Source organism: Bos javanicus, chromosome 16, assembly GCF_032452875.1.
Source record: "Bos javanicus breed banteng chromosome 16, ARS-OSU_banteng_1.0, whole genome shotgun sequence".
Taxonomy (NCBI): domain Eukaryota; kingdom Metazoa; phylum Chordata; class Mammalia; order Artiodactyla; family Bovidae; genus Bos; species Bos javanicus.
Window position 1 is genome coordinate 47,325,567 of NC_083883.1, and position 25,439 is coordinate 47,351,005.

A 25,439-nucleotide genomic window follows, 5' to 3' on the forward strand; every position below is an offset into this window, starting at 1 on the left:
AACAGAACGTGTCACTGAGACAACACCTCCATGATGAGGCAGCGTGTACAGTGCCTCCATCCGGCTGGCGGACACTCCTCTGCTGGCTCTGATGAAGCAGCTGCCATGTTGGGGAGGCCCATGAGAACTATGGGACTCAGAAGAGTGTCCATCCCCAGCTGGGCCTTCAAATGTGACCCCAACCCTGGCTGACAGCTTGACTTCAGGCTGTGAGGTCCTGAAGCAGCAGATCAAGCAAAGCCCTCCCTGAACTCCTGACCCACAGGGCCAGGTAACAAGTGTGTCCTTTCTATAAACCACTAAGTTTGTAGTAATTTGTTACAGCAGCAAAGATAACTAATACACCCATCAGGGCCTAGTAATCTCTTTTCTCAACTTCACTATTTAACTAAGTTGTTTCACTAAGTTGAGTTTTTCTCAACTTAGTCATTTCACTATCATTTGATCAACATTCTCCATTTACCACCAAAACTCTTGAAAGAATTATCTACTCTCTCTTGCTACCTTTTTCTCATCCTCTCAACTCACTATCAAACCAACAAAATCAGTACTTTTTTCTTAGTCTTTATTCTACTTAAACTCTTGGCATTACAATGGATAACTCCTTACAACCCTGTGTACTGAAGCATGTCTGATTTTGTGTTCTCATTCTCCCACCTCTCTGGCCATTCTTCCTGGTCCTCTCCCCCCGTCTGACACTTAAATGGAGGCATTCACCACATTTCTGCCCACAAAGCCCCTCTTTTCTCTCATGACAATTTCACCCACTACTATGACTTCTACTAATTCATCTGAACTGATTCATTCCTTCAACCAACAGGCACTGGGCAGAGATGGAGCCACAAGAAAAGACAAATGAGGTCTCCACATTCATGAAACTTACTTTCTCCACCAGAGGCCCCTCCAAGTCTACTCACCACCCTTTTCCACCCTGTCCTGTGCCAGGAAGGCTGACCTCTACGGACGCCATCACCAGGCTCCTTTGCCGTCTGAAAGTTCAATGAAGAAGGAAAACAGGGTGACAGGAATGACTCCCTAATCTCTGATCTGCACTCCCAAAGGTCATACTGTGCATAGACATGCTACAACAACCCCAATTACACCTGAAATAGAAATGACACGTTTGCATCCAGTCACCCCAAAAGACGCTTACTCCTTGGAAGAAAAGTTATGACCAACCTAGATAGCATATTGAAAAGCAGAGACATTACTTTGCCAACAAAGGTCCATCTGATAGTCAAGGCTATGGTTTTTCCTGTGGTCATGTATGGATGTGAGAGTTGGACTGTGAAGAAAGCTGAGCGCCAAAGAATCGATGCTTTTGAACTGTGGTATTGGAGAAGACTCTTGAGAGTCCCTTGGACTGCAAGGAGATCCAACCAGTGCATTCTGAAGGACATCAGTCCTGGGTGTTCTTTGGAAGGAATGATGTTAAAGCTGAAACTCCAGTACTTTGGCCACCTCATGCGAAGAGTTGACTCATTGGAAAAGACCCTGATGCTGGGAGGGATTGGGGGCAGGAGGAGAAGGGGACGACAGAGGATGAGATGGCCGGATGGCCTCACTGACTCGATGGACATGAGTTTGGGTGAACTCCGGGAGTTGGTGATAGACAGGGAGGCCTGGCGTGCTGCAATTCATGGGGTCGCAAAGAGTCAGACACGACTGAGCAACTGAACTGAACTGAACCCCAAAACATGGGCTTCCCTTGTGGCTCAACTGGTAAAGAATCCACTTGCAATGCAGGAGACCTGGGTTCAATCCCTGGGTTGGGAAGATCCCCTGAAGAAAGGAAAGGCCACCCACTCCAGTATTCTGGCCTGCACAATCCCAAGGACTAACTATGCAGTCCATAGAGTCGTGAAGAGTTGGACGTGACAGCAACTTTCACTTTCACCCCAAACAATACCCCTCCTCACCCCTCACTCAGTTAATGGCCTCACCTGACACCAGTTGAGGTGCAAAAGCTAGAAGTCACCTTCACCTCTTCTCATCCCTCAGAGCCCATGGTCAGTCAGTCACAAAAGTGTGTTTCTCTCGCACATCCACATACAACTCAGTCACACCAGCTTCTTTTTCCAATTGACTGCTACCGACATTCTCGTCAGGAGCTGTTTCCTGCCAACTCCAGTCCTTCCTCTTTGCGCAGTCATTCATTCAAACAACATTTACAGGTGGCAGGTGCTCGAGCCTCTGGCCACTGAAGATGTAGCTCTAACTGAAGGAGAAAGAGCAGTAAGCCAGCGGCGTCAACACAACCATAATGTGCCATGAGCAGGAACACCATGAAGTGCTACAAGTGCGCCAGGAAGGGCGTACAATCCAATCTGAAAAGAAAGGCAAGGCCCAGAGGGCTTCTCAACAAGTGTGATTTAAGGAGGGACCCAGAGGACAAGCGGAGGCAGTGGACAGAACAAATGCGTGAGTACACATGTATATGTTTTAGAGGAAAGCGCACCTTCTAAGCCAAGGCGATGACAACACTCAAGACATAAAACCAAGAGAAAGCGTGGTGCCCTGGGACAACCAGAATCTAAAAGAACTGACCACAGCTGGAAAACAGAAAGGAAACTGGAGCAGTAAGCAGGTGGCCCTTATTAGCACCTTCAAGGAAAAGGGATTAGCCAATCAACCCCACTCCTATGCTAAAGAAGCAACTCTAGAAGCTGCTCCCAAAGCAGAGAGAACAGAGGCCAGACTCCTCAGTGTGCCTTCCCAGCCTCTACACCTGCCCCCTACCTACTTCTCCAGGCTCATCTACCCACACACACCAGGAATCCCAGCCCCAGGACTCCTGGCTGTGAGCCTCTGCCTCATCTCCTCCACTAGGAAACTCTCCTCAAACCACCATGTTTGCCTGTCAAGGATGCGGCCGAATTCTACCACTTTCCAGAAGTCCTCCCGGGTCCTCCCAGAGCCTGATGACAGCATTCCTCACTTGCATCCGCATCTGCTCCCCTGCATACCGGAAGCTTCTGGAATATTATGAACAGAAGTGAATCCTAAATTCCAAGACTAGGGAAAATGTTCAGAAAAATATTCGATTTACCAGTATTACACTCCTAAGTAAACAACCAAAGAAGGTCATGAAAAAAACAAATATTTTTGAATTGTATAAATACAATCAACCAAAAGCCTAGATTTCTGTATGTTTTCAGAAAGTATCTCTAAATAAAGATGGCGACACACTGCCTGATAAGATTAAAAAAACAGTGAGTAAAAAAGCCCAGAAAGGCTAAGTTACTTGCTCAGAACAAAGTCACAAGGCACCTAAGGGTTAAAGACCAGAGTCAAGTCTTCAGATCAGATCAGTCGCTCAGTCGTGTCCGACTCTTTGCGACTCCATGAATCACAGCACGCCAGGCCTCCCTGTCCATCACCAACTCCCGGAGTTCACTCAGACTCATGTCCATCAAGTCAGTGAGGCCATCCAGCCATCTCATCCTCTGTCTTCAGGGACCCCTCAAAAGCTACAAGCAGCCAGATATACCCAGGATATCCCCACATATCTCACTAGCCAGCCCTCTGATTACCTAAGGCTTCCCCCATTCTTCCCTCACTTAATGCCTGGTTTCCTTCAGGTGCAGCTCAGGAAGGATCTCCGAAGCTCCCACATGAACAGATCCCTTTCTGATGCCCTATGCTCACCAGCATAGTATGGACCAGACACAGCACTAGGACGACGCCTGCAGTGTATCAGCCTTACATAATTACACATGACACCTTCGTTAACTGTCTCAGTGGTAAAGAATCCACCTGCCAATGCAGGAGACGCAGGTTCAATCTCTAGGTTGGGGAGATCCCATAGAGAAGGAAATGGCAACCCACTCCAGTATTCTTGCCTGGAGAATCCTATGGACAGAGGAGCCTGGCGGGCTACAGTCCATGGGGTCGTTAAGAGAGTCAGATACAACTGAGCAACTAAACACACACTTTAATTAACACTGGTCTCCCCATCAGCTGCATGAGGACAGGGACCATGTCTGTCCTTCTCTGGGCTGGCACTTTATTATTACTTGTTGAGTAAATAAACTGCCTTAAGACTGTAACAGTAACTGAGAGTCACACAGCCCCCACAGGACTACAAGATTCGAAAATATTTTCTGACACCTCCAATAATAATAATATAAATTTTAAGGTCACAATATTATTGTAACATATTCCAACACTTTGAAATTAAATGTTCATACATGGAACCTGCTAATTCTCTATTAATCAGAATGAATGCTAACCAGACTACCACATCTTTTCTAAACATGCAAGGCATCAGCAAACTTTCACATCGTAAAAACACACAGCACAAGAAGCCTACACACACAGGCTACATGAATAACTATTTGCTCTCTTGGAATCCGAACAGTCCAATTCTAGCCTAACAGGGAATCAGAGTTTTTCAACAACAAAGCCTACTGTAGTAATGAATCAAAACATTTTTTTAGGGCTAGATGCTTGGCTGCTTGAGTTAGCCAGTGCGAATGTGTGTGCTCAGTAGCTCAGCCGTGTTTGACTCTTTGTGACTCCATGGACTGCAGCCTGCCAGGCTCCTCTGTTCATCAGATCTTCCAGGCAAGAATACTGGAGTGGGATGCCACTTCCTACTCCAAGGGACCTTCCCAACCCAGGGATCGAACTTGCATCTCCTGCACGGGCAGGTGGATTCTTTACCAGTGTGCCATCTAGGAATCCCGAGTTAGCCAATACTAGTTCCCAAACGGTGGATCCATAAAATGGATTTAAACTGCCCAAATTGATCCCTACATTCAATATATAAGCCGTATCAATATAAAAACTGCCTTTTTCGTAGAAATTGACAAACTGATCCTAATATTCACATGACAATTCAAGGCACCCAGAATAGTCAAAACAATCTTTAAAAAGAACAGTTCAGGGACAGACATTTTCTGATATCAAAACTTAACTACAAAGCTACAGTAATCAAGACAGCGTGGTACTGGCGTAAGGACAGACATAGGTCACTGGATTAGAAATGAAACTCCAAAATGAAGCCCACACCCTTATGGGCAGCTGGTTTCTTACAAGGGTGCTAAATACTTCATTGGGAAAAGAATGGTCTTTTCAAAAAATGTTCCAGGACAACTGGATATCCTCACACAAAACGATGAAGCTGGAAGCCTATCTATCTCACAACATACAAAAATTAACTGAAAGTGAACCAGAGACCTAAATGTGAAAGCTAAAATTATTCAACTCTGACAAGAAAACACAGGTGTTAATTTTCATAACCTTGGACTAAGCAATAGTTTAATTATGAAAGCAAAAGCAACAAAAAGCAGGTAAATGGAACTCAAAATTGAGAACTTTTGTGCTTCAAAGGAAACCCACAAGAAAATGAATCCACAGAATGAGAGAAAATATTTGCAAATCCTACATCTGATAAGGCACTGTTATCCAGAATATATCAAAAAATGCCTACAACTCAAAAGCAAAAAACTAACTCCATTCAAAAATGGGCCGCGGCCTTGAACAGACATCCTTCAAAGCAGACATGCAAATGGCCAATGAGCACAAGAAAAGATGCTCCCCATCAGTGGCCTTCAGGAAATGCAAACGAAAACTACAGTAGGACACCACTTCACATCCCCAAGATGCTGCTCCTGTTCAGCCGCTCAGCTGTGTCCATAAGAATGACTACAATCAAAAAGACAGACAACAGCAAGTGCCAACAAGGATGTGGAGAAACTGGAACTTTCAAACATTGTTGGCAGGAATGTAATATGATGCAGCCATTTTGGAAAATAGTTTGGCAGGTCCTCCAAAAGTTAAACACAGAGTTACCATATGACCTAGTGATTCTACTCCTAGCTGTACAAGAGAACCGAAAACACTGTCCACACAAAAGCATGTACACAAATGTTCACAGCAGCATTATTCATAGGAGCTAAAAAGGGGAAATAAAGGTCCATCAACTGGTTAACAGATAAATAAAATGCAGTGTGTCTAATCAATAGAGTACTATGCCACCATAAAAGGAATGAAGTTTTGATATAAACTATAATGCTGGGCTGGAAGAAGCACAAGCTGGAATCAAGATTGCCAGGAGAAATATCAATAACCTCAGATATGCAGATGACACCACCCTTATGGCACAAAGTGAAGAGGAACTAAAAAGCCTCTTGATGAAAGTGAAAGAGGAGAGTGAAAAAGTTGGCTTAAAGCTCAATATTCAGAAAACTAAGATCATGGTATCTGGTCCCATCACTTCATGGGATATAGAGGGAGAAACAGTGGAAACAGTGTCAGACTTTATTTTTCTGGGCTCCAAAATCACTGCAGATGGTGATTGCAGCCATGAAATTAAAAGATGCTTACTCCTTGGAAGGAAAGTTATGACCAACCTAGATAGCATATTGAAAAGCAGAGACATTACTTTGCCAACAAAGGTCTGTCTAGTCAAGGCTATGGTTTTTCCAGTGGTCATGTACGGATGTGAGAGTTGGACTGTGAAGAAAGCTGAGCACCGAAGAATTGATGCTTTTGAACTGTGGTGTTGGAGAAGACTCTTGAGAGTCCCTTGGACTGCAAGGAGATCCAACCAGTCCATCCTAAAGATCAGTCCTGGATGTTCATTGGAAGGACTGATGCTAAAGCTGAAACTCCAATGCCACCTCATGCGAAGAGTTGACTCACTAGAAAAGACCCTGATGCTGGGAGGGACTGGGGGCAGGAGGAGAAGGGGACGACAGAGGATGAGATGGCTGGATGGCATCACCAACTCGATGGACATGAGTCTGAGTGAACTCTGGGAGTTGGTGATGGACAGGGAGGCCTGGCGTGCTGCGCTTCATGGGGTCGTAAAGAGTCAGACACGACTGAGCGACTGAACTGATAATGTGGATGAAAACATTATGCTAAGGGAAAGAAGACAGCCACCAAAGGCCACATGGTGTAGGATTCCATTTGTATGAAATGTCCAGAACAGCCAAGTCCAGGAAGAGAGAGTGGACTATTAATTGCCTGGAGCAGAGGGGAGGGAGGAAAGCAGAGCGGCTGCTAACGGGCAGAGGTTTCTTTCAGGAGTGATGAAGATGTTCTGGAATCAGACAGTGATGACAGTTACACAGCTGTGTTTAAACACACCAAAAACCACTTAATGGTATGTTTTAAAAGGGTGAATTTTATGGTAAAAGAATTATACCTCAGTAAAGCTATCATTTTACATTTTTAAAAGTTATTTATTTTTAATTGGAGGATAATTACTTTACAATATTGTGATGGTTTCTGCCATACATCAACATGAATCAGCCATAGGTTGATGTCACCTTCCTCTTGAACCTTCTTCCCACCTCCCACCCAAAACTGTTATAGTGAAAAAAGTGTCAAATCCCTTTGACTACTAAAACCACCTGATGACAATGTTTCTTTTAAACATTATATACTTGCCTCGTTTGTTAAGCAGAGCATATGTGGTGTTGCTTTTGTGAATACACTCAAGGTCATCACTATGAAGCATCAGTCACTGAGCAGCTCACAGACCTCAATGGTGTGCTGGCTACTAGCCTCTTACACAGACCTCCAAACCTGCTCTCTCAGCCTTCCACCTGTTTGCTCTCCTTTTCCTTCCTCTTCTCCCATGAGAAATCAAGAAAAACCTGAGAGTAGATGCAGGAAGGATGAGAAGGAAAAGCAAACAAGTGTGCATTCAGTGGCCATACGTCCTTAAGACATCGCTGCTCCCTGTTTCCTCCTAAAGACCTCCGCCCTCTTCAGAGGCAACACCTCCAGCCTCCCAGGTTTTGTGGCCCACGACGAGGGGAAAGGCAAGGAAGCCCACCCAAGTATGTGAACCGGGGGACACCTCAAAAGACACAGGCACACACCCCCCGCCAACTGCTAGTTCTCCCTGAGAACCACAGGGCAGAGGCTGCCGGACCACGAGGCTCCTGCGTGCATTGCCTGCATTGTCACCCCTGATTTACCCATACACGCGCCCAGGCAGGCTGAGGGTGCTGGGCCTCGTGACTGGAGCCACAGTGAACATTTTCTCAGTAAAAAGTTTACTCCCTGGTATCTGGCGGTTAAGAATCCGCCTTGCATATATACACTATCATATGTAAAATAGTTAGTGGGAAGCTGCAGGGAGCCCAGCCTGGTGCTCTGTGATGACCTAGAGGAGTGGGATGGAGAGCGGAAGGGAGGCTCAGGAGGGAAACAACATATACACACATATGTATATAATTATGACTGATTCGTGTTGTTGTACAGCAGAAACCAACACAAAATTGTGAAGCAATTTTCCACCCCAATTAAAAAAAGAAAAAGAATCCACCTTGCAATGCAGGGGACACAGGTTCAATCCCTGGTTGAGGAATTAGGATCCCACAAGCCACAAGGTAACTAAGCCGTGCATCACAGCAAAAATAAAAGATTCCACAGGACACAAGGAAGATCCTGCATGCTGCAACTAAGATCCGACCCAGCCAGATAAATAAATGATTTTTAGAAAGGAATTTTTTTTTAAAGTTTACTCACTATAGCAAGTGAATGCAGGAAATCCATTTTGGGGTCAGTATTCTTCCTTTTACATGGTTTGACAGAGAGAGGTTAAGGCATCAGGACCCCATGCTATGGTCCCCTCCTCCCACAGTCCTTGGCCGTGAGCCCCTCAAAGTGATCAGACGACCAGCAGATCCGAGCCCACCCTCCTTCAGTGTGGACCAGACCAGGTGAACCCCCGGCCTCTGGAAACAAAACCACCAACTGAGAGAAGTCAGTCCGACCCTCCGTCCTGAGCCCTTTAAACACACGCCACAGAGACTGGAGTCAGAGGACAGAGAGCCCCAGGAAGCCACACGGCATGGAAGGTATGAGCGAGGCATCGTGTCAGCGAGGACAGGCAGAGGGACCAGCACAGAGGGGAGCCGGCAGGGCCAGGCTCAGCCCCAGGCTCGAGTCCACTGCAGACTTGCGGCTCCCTTTGGTCTCCTTCCCGCGAGGCTGAGGTGGCTCCACTATCCTTACACAAAAGCAGCCTTCACTGCACCTAGCACGAGCACCCACGTTCCCTGCAGGAAACTGCTCCAACTGCTTCCCCTGTGACACCAGCGTCCAGCGCCCACCCTCTTCTGAACAAATGAACCACAGAGCTGATGACCACTGTGCGTTCACTGTGGGGGTGTGTGTGTGTGTGTGTCTACACACACATGTGGCATGAGGTGGATTCTGAACCTCCATTTAAGGCACCACCTGCCAACTTAGAATAATGAAAACACTGCCACATAGTTACTCTCAGCTCCTTATAGATACTTTTCTCACTGGGTTTTATATCCATTTGGAGGGTGGTTTTAATCGTGAAAAAACATACATAATGTAAAACTAACCACTTTAGCCCTTTTTGAATGTACAATTCAGTGGCGTGAAGTCCACTCACGCTACTGCTGTGCACCATCCCTGCTCCCCGCTGTTTATCTTGAAAAGCATCCTGAAAAATCCTGACTTTTTCATTCTTATTAAACAAATGATTCCTGTCTCTGCTCGGTCATCGAGCGACAAGGGCACTGAGCCTCCAGAGAGGTGGCGCTGCGGGAGGCTGGAGAGGAGGGAGCAGAGAACACCCGCAACCACTTGGAGCAGCCCCAGAGCTGCTAAATTCATGCTCGGATCCTCTAGACGTGGCCACAGAGGCTGGAGACTAAAAATACCTGGAGAGGACAGATAACAGCTGTCAAGGAGACTCAGCTCGGTTAGAAAGGTTGCCACTATCACCAGATTTGCATCAGAAGACAGCCAGGCAGCAATGGGTCATTTGGAGAATAATCAGATTCAGTAGAGAAAGACTGATGGGCCTCACCTCCCAGAGTGCCTGGAATAAATCTCTGGGCCTTGAATTTGGTCAAGTAATCCATGATCAATTTCTGGAGGACCCCTAGGATGAAAAACAAGTACTTCAAAAATGTTGAGTACCCACTCCCTACCTTCCACTTGTTATGGCTTTCTTTGTAAGCACAACAGCCTATATCAATAAAAGTAAATGAGGAAGAGACCTCCATCAGAAGCTTCATCAAAGAAAATGGTTCAGCCAGCACATTTCAACATGGTAGAGACAGAAAGGATAAGGCAGTGTATTGCCAAGAACACCGGGAACTTTCACTTGCCCCTCAGTATCTTTAAACAGGAAAGAAATGTCCCAACCCTGATGCCAGGCCTTGAGCAGCCCAGGGAATGTGCCCAAGTGAAGATGCAATATGATCAATTACAGTGGCCCCGCCGCAACTCCCCAGTCTACCCGAGTTTCTTAGTAGGAAGAGTCTAGCAATCAATACATCTTCGTAGCAGTTATATTAATCAACTCTGGGAAATAAAGCTAAATGAATATAAATAATACTACCTTACACAGAAAATGTCTGAGGTTAGCAGACACTTTTGCATCTGTACTCATGTATTATTTAAGTCTATTTTTCCAAAACTATAAACTCTCATCCATATCAGAATAAAGACCTGAAATGTGTCACAGGGAATAACTAAGCAGAATGAACATTTTTGTGCTGTGCATCCTTAACAACTTGAACAATCTTTTTACAATTTTTAACTCACAGCATGTTAGACCTAAAGAGTTAAGCCCTCTCGGTACACCAGAAAGGAGGCGCCTGAGCGACTACGGTTCAAATTCCTCCTACACTGACGGCCTGAGCCAACACATTAATTCTTGACCTGGAGCAAGTACCTCAAAAAGAAAAGATAGAGTTACACAGGAAAAGACAGCTGCGTACCAGCACAGCAAGCCATGAAGTGAAATCCCACACATTCAGCTTCATTTTCTTATCATTGCAAGTCAGAATGGGAAGGAACTTAGAGGTCGTCACCAGGACTACCCTCTACTCAACACGTGACTCCCCTTAAAATTAGGACCGACTAACTCATTATGTGAGAGCTGAAGCCTCAGAAAACCAAGAGAAGATGCTGAGCCAAAATGGAGAGCAATGAAGTGGGAGGGGGTGAGGAGGAGCAGGCGGCAGAGGCCAGGGAGACAGGCTCCTCACACCTGGCTTGAAGAAGAGGCAGCCAGGACAGCAGAAAACACACACCTCCGGCCAGAGTCCCTGCTCTCGTTCCCCAGTGTTTCTGGCTACAGAAAGAGAAGGGATGAGCTGGGAACCACTGTGGACTTGTTCTCAAAGCCACACAGGAAACCTAAGCCTCCGTGGCCAGAGGACTCATCTAGCACTGTTTGGTTCAGGGTAAGACAAAAATGATAATGCTGACACCACAGCTAGACTGCCCAACATTTTGAAATCTGAGCTCTAAACCCATAACTTTTCATAAATCCTACAGCAGTCCACAGGAAAGCATGGTTTTGAAAATGAGGCAGTGTTTACGGAAACTCTATACCATTAAATATTCCTTTCTTCAATAGTATTTACAATCAGATTCCTTCCTGGAAATTGTATTTAAATAATTTTAAAACGATTTAGTTCTTAGAGAAAATAATAAACGTCTTTGAGTCAGCTTCAAATGCTTATTCATGTCTACTTGCTCTCAAGTTTTTTTTCTCGGAGCATCTACTTAAAGGAGAACGCCAGACAACAGACCACAAATCTCTGTTCCCCATCAGAAAACTCGGGTCATCCGAAAAGAACACAAAGCTCTAGTTTCATTTAGGGCTGGGAGAAGACAGTATCTCTGAGTTGTCAGGTTTAAGAAGTCATCTCAGGAGTAACACTGGATATCAATCAAAATGGTTGCAGTTCGAATCATCTCTAACCATAAATTGTAACTGAGCTAAAATGATTTCTAAATATAACACACTTTACTTCTACATGTTTCTTGGCAATTAAATAACTGGAAAGTCAACAAACCCCCAAGAAACCAGAGAAAATGAACTTTTTTCAAGCTCACCATTCATCAACTACAGGAGGCCCGAAAGATGCCAGCCGCTAGAGGCTCAGCCCCCAGCCTGGCCCTGCAAAGGCCAACTCCAAACAAGATTTCTTCAAGAACTGCTCTCAGGCAGCACTAAATTACAAGCAGCGACCTCCCTGGAGGAGAAGCTGGCGTCGACAGCTACAGAAGTGCGGGATCGAGGAAAAGGAAACCCAACTCCAACACAAGGACGGCCATGCCAGTTACATAACTATGGTCACAACACAGTGAAACTCTAGGCATCAAACAGTTATTTAAAATATTTCCAGAGCAATGGAACACCACCCCCCCCCAACAAAAAAAAACCCAAGTGCATTCCAAAAGTAATCTGTGTAGAACGTAATTTAATCTGCAGGCCTCTCTGAAATAAAGCACAGTCCTCCAATTCAGTCAAATTACAACAGGAATGCTACTTCATAACAAAGGAGCTACAGCACAGCACCCTGAACTTCATGGGAGAACAAAAATGTAGTGTCAATATGTTCACAACACAACTCAATCCACAGAATCATGAGATAATTAAACTGACTGTTTTTAGGTTTCAATCTGTTTCGCCAGAAACCTTGTCCAAACTACACTGATGCAAATCAGCATGAGCAACCATGGCTCCATCAAAACAACTCCAGCATCTTTTGTTTTACCTTTTATCGCTGACTTCTCGGCTGACTGATGGTGAACTGATTTGTATATGTGCCAGAAGTCAGCTCAGGAGCACAGAACAAGAGATTTGGAAGAACCGAATTCATGAATGAAAACGCTGACGTCATAGTTCAGCTTCCAGCGGAGCTTCGGGTAGTCCACAAAGAAACAGTGCGTCTTTGGGGGTGTTAAATCACTAGTTATTTACTAAAGGGTACAAGATAGAAAAGGACTTCCCAGGTGGCTCAGTGGTAAAGAATTCGCCTGCCAATGCAAAAGACGCGGGTTCAGTCCCTGGGTCAGAAAGATCCCCTGAAGAAGTAAATGACAACCAGCTCCAGTATTCTTGCCTGGAAAATTCCATGGACAGAGAAGCCTAGTGGGCTACAGTCCATGGGGTCACAAAGAGTCAGACAGGACTGATGACTGAAACACATACAAGAGAGAAAAAGCCCTTGCCCAAGATAAGGAAAGGAAAAGAAGAGGGGAGGCGGGGAGGCGGGGGGGAAGGGACAGGGAGAAAGAGAGAGAAAGCCAAACGAACAAGCTTTTCCCTCGACCAAACATGAAAAATACACGGTGTACATGCTACAAACAATCATCACTTCTAAACCATGAAAATATTTCATATTATTGTTAAAAGCACTATTTAAAAAAAAAAAAATATGGTTAGCTATGTCTCTAAATAAGAACATAGTCTCATTCCCATCTTAAATCTTCCTCCCACCATGCACCACCACATTCAAAAAAGAGCACACCGTATAGATTAGTTCTTCACTAAAAACTACCTGGCACTGCCAAACCATGCCTAATTTTGAGCAATTCTGAATATAACAGGGAGGGACTCAGTGATCTCAGGCAAGATACTGGAATTTTTATGTCAGGGGACAGGGGGAGAGGAATGCTTTTATCTAATGATGGAATATAAACTAATAAAAAAGAGAGATTATAAAAATTCGATTTACTTAGAACTATTAAAAACAGCTAGTGTGCAGACGGTCTACATTTTTCATCTCCTGACAGAATTTAAAATACAACTAGCAATACAAACTTCTATAAAGCTTAAACATAATTTACTAAGATCCTTTTATTCAGGACACTTAAGTAAGTGATTCCTAGAGTCCTAATGTTTCCTAGGAAATTTAAGATTATTACATTCTTAGAAAATAAGTGACCCTCAGAGCCTCAGTAACCTCTCCAGAGCACAGAACGAGAAGGACATTCTCTCTTCTTTACCATTCACGTGGCTTAAAATAGCCACTCACCCAAAATGGACTTTTTTAAAATTTAAGCAGTAAACAATTTTGCCAATAAACATTTTGAAAAGAAGATCTTAAGTTAAAATGCAAGCCTACTGGTTTTATCTGTAAATCCAAAGTGTTAAAAGAGATCATCTCACATTTTTACCACAAATATCTTTGATAGAGCATCACTACCCCCTTGTGGATTCACAATAAAAAATCCTTATCTTCAATCTTCACTTTTTAAATGTTTAATTCTCCTGAACTTCCATTAAAGTTTACATTCTCTTCACTAAGGGGTTATTTTATTTCAATTACTTTTTAAAAGAGAAAAAACACTTAACAATTTAAAAATCACCAATCCAATCAACTTCTTTATCTTCAAAGCATCCCAATTTCAGGGAGTTTCTCTCATACAATAAGTATATTTGCAGATTTCAACATGGTAATCATACCAACAATCCATTTTTTCCTTAGGATACCTGAATTTATACTTACAGTCATCATTTTAAGATTATTTTTTTTTAATGTAATTGGTAATTTCTTCACTATCACATTTTTTCTCTTTGATAATTTCCCACTTTATAACAATTTCTTTTTATTGCTTCCAAATGGTTTGATATCCATGTGCCCCAGAAAACCAGTGGGGCACATACATCCTCAAGAACTTTTCAGATAAGCATTAAAAGCCAAATCTTAAGTCTTAAAAAGACTAATTCTTGACTGTACTGCTGTACCCTCAGAAATGCTTTCTGACCATCTAAATCAACTCTGATGAAGGAAAAAAAAAAAAAAAACAGAACCTGGCTTTCAAAACTAGAGAAAAGGGCTTTCTTTCTTTTCATTTTTTGTTTTCTAGTTGCAGGAGTGTCTTTGGCTGTAGCTGCATACCATTCTAATGTAACACAGACACATACTGCTAAATGTAAACTTAAATAACTGGTTTACCACTTGGTAGAGATACTAGATTTAGCTGGAAGTATAAATCACCTCCGCAGTAATGTGCAGGCTCCGGAGAGAAGGTCCGAGTCCTGAAGGGTCAGACTCCAGTTTTGGGGAGTCAGCGCCCCCTTTTCTCACGGATCTTAGACACAAAAGCAGGGACCAGCGATTCACTAGTCCCATGAGAAGACTAACTCCAGTATTCATTCTAACGGCTAGGCAGAAATAAAGGAGGAAGGATCATCCACTTAGCAAGTGTTTTTAAGTGACTCAATACATGATCTTACCTTGTGGTAACTGATAAGGAAAGACTGGAGAGACAGGCCTGGTCTGTTAAATGACTGAACGCTCCACATCACCTGCTCACCCCAACAGAGCCTGTCTATGCAAAAAGAAGCAACTGACAAGGTGCCCAAAGCCAGCAGCTGAGCCAGAGGGAAGGGGGTCAGAGCTAGCCTTTGTGGCTTCCTTTTTGGGGATTCGTTATGACTGCTGGTTTTAGATTTCAGTGGGAGAGAAAGGGAAAGGGGGTATTTGGATGATATTAAGAAGTGAGATCGGGGGTGAGATTAATGCCACTTAATTAGCGTCCAGGTGATAGCATGTTTGAAACTGTTCCGAACTCAGCCTTGAACATTTATTTCAAGGCACATCACTATGTGCACTTGTAACTACAAAACCACATGGCAGAGAACTGAGCAGGGAATCAGCCCCAACGCAGCACATCTTTCTCCTCGCAGCCACCCTCTGCTAACAGTCTCAGAAAGGCATGTGTTGGTTACCTGTCGAAGGGCCTTGCTAAATCTTAGGAGTAAATAAAATGTGACTGCACTTTTCCAAATAAGCAAGGGACTCATGTATGACAGAACATGCAATTCCATCAAGAGTGAGCAGAACACTGGGGTAAACACACAAGAACCATTTCAAAAATACATCTTACAAGATGTCAATTGGCTGAAACTAAATGAACCCTCTTTAATAAAAAAAAAAAAAAAGAGAAGTAATGTGGCTGACACTTGGCCTCTCTTTGCAGCGGGGTACATAATATTTCTTTTTTAGTCCAAGGTAATGAACTAAAAAATGCTCAGGAAGCATTACCAATCTTTACACAAGGAGGCCCATGACCTTCTACAAGCAATGCCATTCAAAGCAGAAAGACGCAACAGAACCTTAGAAATACACAGCCAGCATACTGATAGGGGAGAGGAAAAAAACACCCTTTACTTTGTCCCATCACATAAAAAAATCGAGGATTGCTATCTACTGTCAATATATACAGAGAAACACTTTCCTTACAAACACATGACAAATATTATGGGATGGAAGACCATCCACATGTCTACAAGTTTCCCTTTCTAATGACAGAACAGCAATACATGTTAATCACAGGACTGATGGCCACGACATCCATGGACAGCACAAAATAGAGATCTGATGACATCTGATCAACTAAATCCTGAACTTGATTAGATTTTCTGAAAATAAACAAAAAGACAAGATAGAGCCATCACATGCTGTAATGCAGAACAGGGCGTGAGTGACCATGCACTCTAACTCATGTTCTATGGACAGAGAAGTGGAGCCAGGACACTCCTTACCCTCACCCTCAGAGACACCAAAGACCACAGAAACAGTACTGTAAAAGGCAGAGTGACATTTCAAGACCCCACACCACCTCCTGGATGAAGGCCCCAGATGAAGTCTAGACTTGCTGGCTCTACCCAAAGAAATGTGTCATTATCAAGCCAAAGAAACTGAAGGAAGTTGGCTAAATGTAGCAAAAAGAAAAATTTCCAAAATCCCACATGGGGAGGCCCAGGCGCTGGAAGGACACAGTGTTTCACCAAGGATGCTGTCCAGTCACAGATGCAACCATCACCCCTTACGTTGTGGCTTAAATCCCAATCTATCTCCCTACCAAGAAGTAGCACTGCCTCTCACTACAGGACAAAAAGAATTGTGGGCATCCCTCTTTAATGACAGAAAGGCTATAAATACAGCAGATCTACAAATATTTTTTTAAAAATAATGATGAGAAGGGCAATAAAGAAACCTTATGGGAAAAAAGGGAGGTAGGATTTAAGTCATCCAGAACATCAAAAGAAAAAAAAAAAGGTCATGGTAAGTGATTCTAGAAGATACAGAACATTTTAGAAAATGGTCTGTGATAATGGAAATTCAAAAGAAACACACATCACCTGCCACCACAAAAAATATTCAGTCACATCTTCACATGGATAAAGGACCCCATACTACAAGAGTCTTACACAAAAGCTCTTCCTAAGAATGAAATACTAGCAGAATTGGTTTCTACAGACACTGGAGAGGGGAAATCTGATTTAACATAGGAGGGAAAGAAGAAGTACATTTCAGGTTAATTCTTTATTATTACTGTCACCACTATATACACCAAACCTATACCCCAAAACACTGAAGCTATTGACCAAAATAAAGAAAAGGTACAAATAACAGTACCTTTAAAAAGCGTAAAGAATTAAATCACATAATAAATAAAAACTGTAATAAGTATACCAGATACCTGGCCTAAGAACAGTCACTAGAATTAGGCACAAAATTTAGATACAACACTTTCTGGTAGTGAAAATGTGACAGTTCATACACTCCTTACTATCTAATGATATGAAATGTTAACCTTAAGAGAATATTCTCTCTCTTATTCTATCACTGTTTTCTATAAAGGACATCTATGATCTCATATTCTCTACAATACTTACTATGCTGCTCTTCAAATGCTACACAAGCATCAACATATATCTAAATGACCTGGAAGTTACACCGAGACAGAACGAAGATTGACTACTTTTTTCTACACACACACCCACACCCACACACATACACCCCACACACTGTCTGAAGGAAAGCTGTTAAGTGCTTCTCCCAGTCTGCCCTCCACCCTCTCCACCACCCCCACTCCTGCAGGGGTGGGGAAGAGCTCAATGGGATAGTACACTGCTAGAGTATGTCTTTGTAAGATTACAATCCAAAAAATTAAAGTTCACAAGAGAATTCCCTGCACGAATATATAAAAAGACAAGTGTAAGACAAACTGAAATGTCACGCTCACTAAAACGTAAAGGAAACCCCTATGGTCTCAAATAGAGTCACATAAACCCTCACCCCCCCAACACAGACACACACACACACAGAGACAGACACACACACAGACACACACTCCTGCATGAAATACCAGCTCAGTGAAGGTCTCTAGGATGAACACACTCAATGATGGGAACATGGATGTAAAGACAACTTCTGTCCAAAAGGCCAAATGCAAAGGTCCCACAAAGGAGGCAAGAGGCACAATCAGGAAGTGAAAGGAAGAGGACGCGTGAGAGTCACCTTCTGTTGTTTTTTCCATGAGGAAATTGGAAAGATGTACATCTGCACACAAAGATGTGCTTCCCCAAAACTCAGGAGAAAGGAAATGGAGACTGGCCCAGAGGAAGGAGGAATGGAGGCAACATCCAGCCAGAAGACGCGCACTGAGAAGCAGGCCAGAAGAAATACAATCCCCCAGGTACGGGGGCCACACCCAGCATAAACAGAGCTAAATAACGCCACATGCCTCTAACAAACAGGTTATTTTAAGAGGAAAGCCTAAAAACTAAAGAAACAGAAAACGTGGATGAGCAGGATGTATAAAGATGTCTCAGAGAGGAGGCAAGAGCAACCCTACCCGTTTGAAAAGAAAAACCTGACCCACTCTGACCTTGAGTAGAGGTTGCTGCGCACACGTCAACCTTCTGAAGCCACTGAACATGGATGGAGAAACTCAACATTTCCCAGAAGCAGGATAAGTCAGATTGTCCAAAAGGCAAGGGAAGACATGTCCCATGGGTCACCCACCTTTGTCCAGACAGCTGGGCAGAGGGGTAAGGGGTGCAGGGGAGGGGCGAGGGATGCTCTAACAGAAAGACATAAGAAAAGTCCATAAGAGGACAGAACCCGTCTAGCCTGACGGTGCACTGGAAGGGGAAGACAGAGAAGCTGAGCTCTAATAATCTGTGAGGACAGGTCTCACAGAAAGCACCAGCACATTAAACTCACAGAAAGGAACCTAACTTCGCACACTAACCTCAAGCGTGTTCCTCTAACTTTAGCAATTTCCTCCTACTGCCCACAGATGGAGCACCCCAGAGGGCAGGGAAAATTCCAAAAGGCAGGCAGCGTTACTGGGCAGGGCAGGAGAAGATCCAGCACTGGAAGGGAGAGGAATCTGCTGGGAACACGCCAACACAGACAGCAGGTAGTCAACTCCTGTTTTCCCACGGTCCTTAATACTATATCCTAAAAATACACAATTCCATCAACTGAATATAGAGGCAGGCAGAATAGAAATAGTACAAAAACTTTTAAAAGCCAAATTAATAAAAAAAAAAAAAAAGGAAATTGAGGTCAAAAGCACAACTTTCAGACGTTGAGTATGATGCCCACTGGAGAGCTCAATACAGACTGAGGGGCAAGGCTGTGAAGTCAACGACTGATGCTGAGCCATCCTCCAGGTAACTGCCTCCAGACTCAGTAACCCAGGTGGAAGGGCTCCTCACTAGAAGAGCTCTTCAAGGACCCCCAGTGCAGAACCCTGACAGAGCTGGGGCAGGGGGATGGCGGTGATGAGGCTCCATACTCAGCCTGTCCCAAAGTAAGACTCAGCTGATGAACGAGGCAGAAGCAACCACTGGAGCTACAGAAGGGAGGGACCCTGAGCCAAGGGGAACCAGCCAAATACACAAACTGTGCGGCTCACAGAAAACCTGGAGGATCATCCCTCCCACCCTCTCACAAAGTGTCACAGGCCCTCCCAAAGGTACCTTTTCCTAGCATGCACAACCTCTCTCAATTATTTAAATGGCCAAAATAAAACAGTGACATATTTACGGCTATTCATTCCTAGTTCTGTCACAGAAACACATATTCTTCTCCCCCGCTCCTATCCTTTGCCCCAAAATACAGGAAATCTCTCTCCCCTACACCGCAGTAAAGAAGTAGAGATGAGAACTTTTCACCCTGTGAAGGATCAAGCAGGGATGATCACTTAAATTCAGAACGCCTAAGTCACGGCGGGCAGGGGCGAGCCCTCTACACTTTGCCTGTTCAGGGACCTGGTGAACATTCAGGATGTCATTCTGCTTATTCTGTCCAGTACAAATGACAGAGGAAAGAGCGGCAAGAAGTGGCCATTTATCAATGAGTCTTCAGATTCCTCTAAGCTGAAGAGTTCCCAACAACCGTGATGCATATCTATGTCCTTACACATTAAAGTCTCCATATACACCCAAGATGTAGAGATAGTCATCTAACCCTTTCAACTTCCTGTATAAACGTAATGGATGTAATTCCACCTATAAATATTTGCCTGTATGTGTGTAAATATAAACAAATGCATAGTATCCTTTTTCTTTTGCCAAAAGAGAACCAAAGCCACAAAAAAATAGAAAGCCTCTCCATTTCCCCTTCCCTGAAACCTGTAAGCTCGAAAGAAATGTTTGGATCCCACAAGAGACAACACCAGGACCCAAGGAAGGTTCTAGTACAACAAGGAGCACACTAGCAACCTCTTCCTGAATAGCATGTGGGCGACATGGGTGTCTCCACTCCCTTTTCTGGATGGAAAGGCATATGGCTTCTTCTTACCCAGCCAACATGAATACAATTTAAGAAAATTAGAAAAAGTCAAGGTAACAGGCTCACTAAATATGGCTGACTGGGAAACAGAAGCCATAAAAGGAGGATATGAGTTCTCTTAAAAAAGAAATGGGAAGTTTATTTCCAGGGAAGGTTCAAAGTCTCTTGAATGAAAGATGTACGAAGTCTGGTTCTCAGTGCACAGAAGACAGTAATCATGAACACCCAAAGCCAAGGGCACAGGAACCTCTTCCTGGGGGAGGTGGGGGGTGGGGCAGTGTCAATAGATGAATGCTTCCCCCACCAAAGAGCAAGAGTAAACTGGAAGCAAGAGCAGACCCGTTTCCCTCAGACACAGGCTTGCTGCTGGGACCCCTTCTCACTCCAGTACCAGGCACAGGTACTGGAAGCCCTGCCCTACATCTGATGGGGCAACAACCCTCACCCAGAGGAGGAACTCCAAGGAGAGGGACACGACAGGGGAGACAGAGAAAGGGGGAAAGGAGCCCTGGAATGTCCAGTTCCTCCCAAAAGAGAGAGAGAGGGCAACTCAAAGGGTATTCAGGAAATGAGCTCACCCCAACCCAGGAAAGTGTGCGGAGAGGATGCCTCCTCTGTAAGAAGTGTCTGCTTTCCTATTTAGAAATGACTTCAGAGCTGCCCAGGCCCCTATGACCCACTGGGAGAGGGAGAAGAACAAGGGGAGCCCGAGTCCCCTTGTCCTGGCAAAAGGGTCAACAGATGGTGTGCAGAGGCCCCAAAGATTCCACAGAAGATGAGAGGATGAGGCGGACCCCTCTGCCAGAGAAGGATCAGGGTCACAGAAGGTAAAGGGCAAGGGAGTATGGAGAGCCTCACTCGCCATAGCATCGGAGACCCCACCCTCCTGGCTGCGAGGGGCGCAAGGGCAAGAGTGGGATGGGAGCGACTGCTAGGGGCTGCGCAGGCCCCCTCCCCGGAAGGAAAGGGGGAGGGGTCACACGAGGCCCTTCTGTCCGGGGACGCTCAGCAGGAGAGGGTCCCCCTGGTGGGGAGAAGCGCGGGGACCCCGCCGGCTCTGGGAGGCGCCCACGGGGCTCCAGGGTGAGGCTGGACAGAGTCCGCCCGGCCCCGCCGCCGAGAGCCAGAGGCGGCGAGGCTGAGCGCCGGCCGTGCCCCGACGGGAACCGGCCCGGGGCAGCGGGGCGCGAGGCCGGAGGGGGCCTGAGGAGGATAAACTTTCCGCCCCGCGGCCCCCACCGGCGCGGGGGGCGGGGGCCGCGCCGGGCCCGGGAGCGGCGGGGATGCCCGGTCCGGGTGGGGGAGGCGCCGGCCCTCCCTCCGCGGCTCCTCCTCTTCGCTGGGCCCGGCCCCCGCCCGCCGGCCCCCCGCCCCTCCGGCCCCAGCCCGCCCCCGGGTGGGGGTGTGCGGCGCCGCGCTCCGCCGCCCCGCGAGTCACCTCAGGACCCGGCCGCGCTCCGCCCCCCCACCCGCCGCCCCCTCCCCGGCCCGGGGCGCCCGCCCGCCGCCGCCGCCGCCGCCGCGCCCCCGCGCTCCCGCCCGGCGCCGCCGATGCCCGGGATGTCCGGCGGGGCCGGGTCCCGCTGCCCGCCGCGCCGCCCCCAGCCCCTCACGCTCCAGCTCTTACCTTCCGGCTTGTTTTCGGCAGCCATTTCCCCTCCGCGCGCCACATCCTCCTCCTCCTCGCGACCGGGACCCCGAGCGCGCGCCTCGTACCGCCGCCGCCGCCGGCCCAGCCACCCCGCCGCCGCCGCGCACCCGCCCTGGCCCCGCCCCGCGGCCCACGCACTGCACCCGTTGGGCCGCGCGGCTGCCATTCATCGCTCCCACCACCAATCGCCCCGCACCAGGGGTCTCACTACTCTCCGGGAGGAGCGTCCTATCCATCCGGCCCATTGGCTGGTCACCACCCAACGGAATGAAAGGATTGGTCAAGACTCAACGCCCCCTCCCCACCCACTCCCAGGAAAGCCCGCCTTCCAGACCTAAACAAAGCTTTCCAGTGGCCAGAGCCCGAAACAACTGCCCAATCAGAAAGGGGCCGACACGGAATATTTCCTCGAGGCCGAGACGTGGCATTTTGATTGGGCCTTCCTACAGTGTTTCCCAGACCGTCCAGACCAATCAAAGGGGGTTCCCGGAACTCGGGAGCGGCGAAGGGAAGCCCCGCCCCCGAGCGTGACCGTCATGAGGAAGGCGCTCGTTCATTGGCGCGCTGGGGCTTTTCCCGCGTGCTCCCGGGGCTGAAGGACGTTCCCGGGGAAGCCGCTGCCGGCGCGTGGGGTCCCGGTGGCAGTGGAGAATGCAGCGGGATCTCCGGGATCCCTCAGCCTCCCGCTTCCGGGGAGCAGCGGGAGCCGTGGGGGCTCGGGGCTGGCTTCCGCCGGTCGCAGCGCTCGGGAGCCGGCCGGCCCGCCGGCCGGGGAGTCCGGGCGTCGCTGCGGGCCGTGGAGGGTGGGGCGCGTCTCAGCCAGGCCCCGCCCCTTCCCCTCCCCGCCCCCTCGGCCCGCGCCGCCGCGGCCCCTCGCGCGGGTGCCCGGCCAGCCTGTGACCGCTGTCGCCCGCCCCCGGTGTGCTCCGTTGTCCCCTTTTCTAGCGGCTTAAAATACTGAAACTTTATTTTGGTCACGTTGGCCATGTGACCCGCAGAGCCGATGACTCATAGATGCCTGTCCCAGGATGAGGCTGCCGAGCAAAATCTTAGAGAAACGTTGATCCTCGGCGAGCCTGCTCGGAGGGCGAGGCGAACCAAGTTTGCTTCCATCCTGGGCTCACATTCGTGGCTTTCCCGAGCGAATATTCCAGCGTCCACCGCACTCACGCCCGGTGCAAGACGAGGAGACCAGCGAGGTTTCAGTCGCGGAGAGAGAACCCAGAAGCGGGTTACGGGCCATCCTGGGAGGGAGAAGGGAGGGACAGACACACCGCTGCAGCTTCTCTGCAAATCCATCCACACCTAGAAAACCAACACACACTGCACAGAGAAGCCTAAAGCCAGAGGAAATGGCAAAGATGAAAATGCCCCGTCGCAGAAAAATTCAGGAATTGTGCACGTGGGCAGGTAGTACCGGAAACAAAGGAGAGGGCTGAAAGCTCCAAGTTTGAAAAAAAAAAAAAAGAAGAAAAGTTGAATGAAAAGCAGAGCTCCAACCCCTCTGTGTGGATCTTGTACAGTTTGCAGTGGGAACCTTTCAATCCTCTACATTTTATTTTGTCCTTTTCTACCCGTAGGTGACAACTAGCAGGAGCTGCGCAGGGTCCTCGTTTGAGTATTTTGGCACCAAGTTGACTGTCAGAGTGAATTTTGCTCCAGTTGTAACATGTGTTCTTTTTCTTGTTTTCTCAAGTGAAAATTTCTTGTTTCCCGGAAATAAAAATGTTCCCCCCAAAAAAGTTTTGCTTTAGAGACTAATTCTTCAACAAACTTTCATTTTATGAGGGTCAAAAAATGCAACATTTTAACAACGAGGGCATAACATTTTATCGATTAGCATTCTTAATAGCACCTGTGTTGACGATTTGTGTGGTGAAGCATATTCTTAGAAGTGCCGGTGGCGATGAAAATTAATGTAACCCTTTTGAAAAGCAATTTTACAGTATGTATTAAAAGCCATAAAAAACGTCTGCATCTTTTGACCCAGTAATCTTACTTCTGGGAATCTATTCTAAGGAAATAACACTAAATGCCAAAAAAACTATATGTGTGAAGGTATTCTTCACAGGATCACCGTATTTATTACAACAAGGAAAATGTGCTAATGTTGGATGTTTAATAAGTAAATCATGTTGTATCTATACAAGAGAACATCATGGTAGTCACAGACATTAGAAACAGAAAGGAAAATTTACTCATTGCTAGTTGCGGGGGCTGGGGGGAGAGATAGTTTTCCGAAAAATGGCATTCTGTTACATGTGATGTAATTCTAGGTAGGAAAAAACTGCATTTTGAAAAAAGACTTGATAAACACCCAAAAAATGAAATTTGGGAGATTGTGAGTGGTTTTTCTTATTGTCTCTATTTTCTGTAATATAACTATCAGATCAGATCAGATCAGTCGCTCAGTCGTGTCCAACTCTTTGCGACCCCATGAATCGCAGCACGCCAGGCCTCCCTGTCCAGCACCAACTCCCGGAGTTCACCCACACCCACATCCATCCAGTCGGTGGTGCCATCCAGCCATCTCATCCTCTGTCGTCCCCTTCTCCTCTTGCCCCCAACCCCTCCCAGCATCAGAGTCTTTTCCAATGAGTCAACTCTTCGCATGAGGTGGCCAAAGTACTGGAGTTTCAGCTTTAGCATCAGTCCTTCCAAAGAACTCCCAGGGCTGATCTCCTTCAGAATGGACTGGTTGGATCTCCTTGCAGTCCAAGGAACTCTCAAGAGTCTTCTCCAACACCACAGTTCAAAAGCATCAATTCTTCAGTGCTCAGCCTTCTTCACAGTCCAACTCTCACATCCATACATGACCACAGGAAAAACCATAGCCTGGACTAGATGAACCTTTGTTGGCAAAGTAATGTCTCTGCTTTTATAATTAAGATATATGTTTAAATCTAGACTTCTTTGGCAGTCCAGTGGTTAAGACTCCATGCTTTCAATGCAGGGGGTGCCAGTTCCATCCCTGGTCAGGGAATTAGATCTCACTTGCTTCATGGTGTGGCCTAAAAAAAATTTTTTTAATTTAAAAACTATAAATAAATATATATATTTAAATTTAAAATAATTCTTTCAAATGTTCACTAGAGACTAGACACTGTTAGATGCTGAGGATGTGAAGTTGAATAAGATGGTTTCCCTCCAAGGGGTAAAGCCTAGTGGGGTTGACATATGTGAAAAACAGCAGGTCAAGTGCAATAGGGAAACAGGAGAAGATACTATCACCTGGGCCTCAAGTCCAGCCTGTAAAACTATAAAACAATACCACTCTGATCGCTAATTTTTTGTTTAGGAAAATGTAGTTATAAAAAATATGATGGATGTTAATGTGTAATGGTGACTGCAGTCATGAAGTTCAAAGATGCTTGCTCCTTGGAAGAAAAGCTATGACAAACCTAGACAGCATATTAAAAAGCAGAGACATTACTTTGCTGACA

At 46.1% G+C, this 25,439-nt stretch overlaps 1 protein-coding gene and 1 long non-coding RNA gene across 4 annotated transcripts in view; one reads left to right on the top strand and one right to left on the bottom strand.

Annotated features, from left to right (window-relative positions):
- CAMTA1 (calmodulin binding transcription activator 1) overlaps positions 1 to 22,251 on the bottom strand; it is a 992,196-nt gene extending 969,945 nt beyond the window's left edge. For 2 of the 3 annotated variants that reach the window (XM_061382860.1, XM_061382863.1), the window contains exon 1: positions 21,973 to 22,098. In XM_061382860.1, the coding sequence (XP_061238844.1) occupies positions 21,973 to 22,017 (45 nt within the window). In that variant the 5' untranslated portion in view covers positions 22,018 to 22,098. Of the gene's footprint in view, positions 1 to 21,972 lie in introns of all 3 variants that reach the window. The other variant, XM_061382858.1, reaches the window with a different exon arrangement.
- Positions 18,391 to 24,326, top strand: LOC133227850 (uncharacterized). Its single transcript, XR_009729976.1, has 2 exons — positions 18,391 to 21,172; positions 23,577 to 24,326. It is a non-coding gene; the product is annotated as an uncharacterized LOC133227850 (long non-coding RNA).
- The last annotated feature ends 1,113 nt before the right edge of the window (positions 24,327 to 25,439 follow it).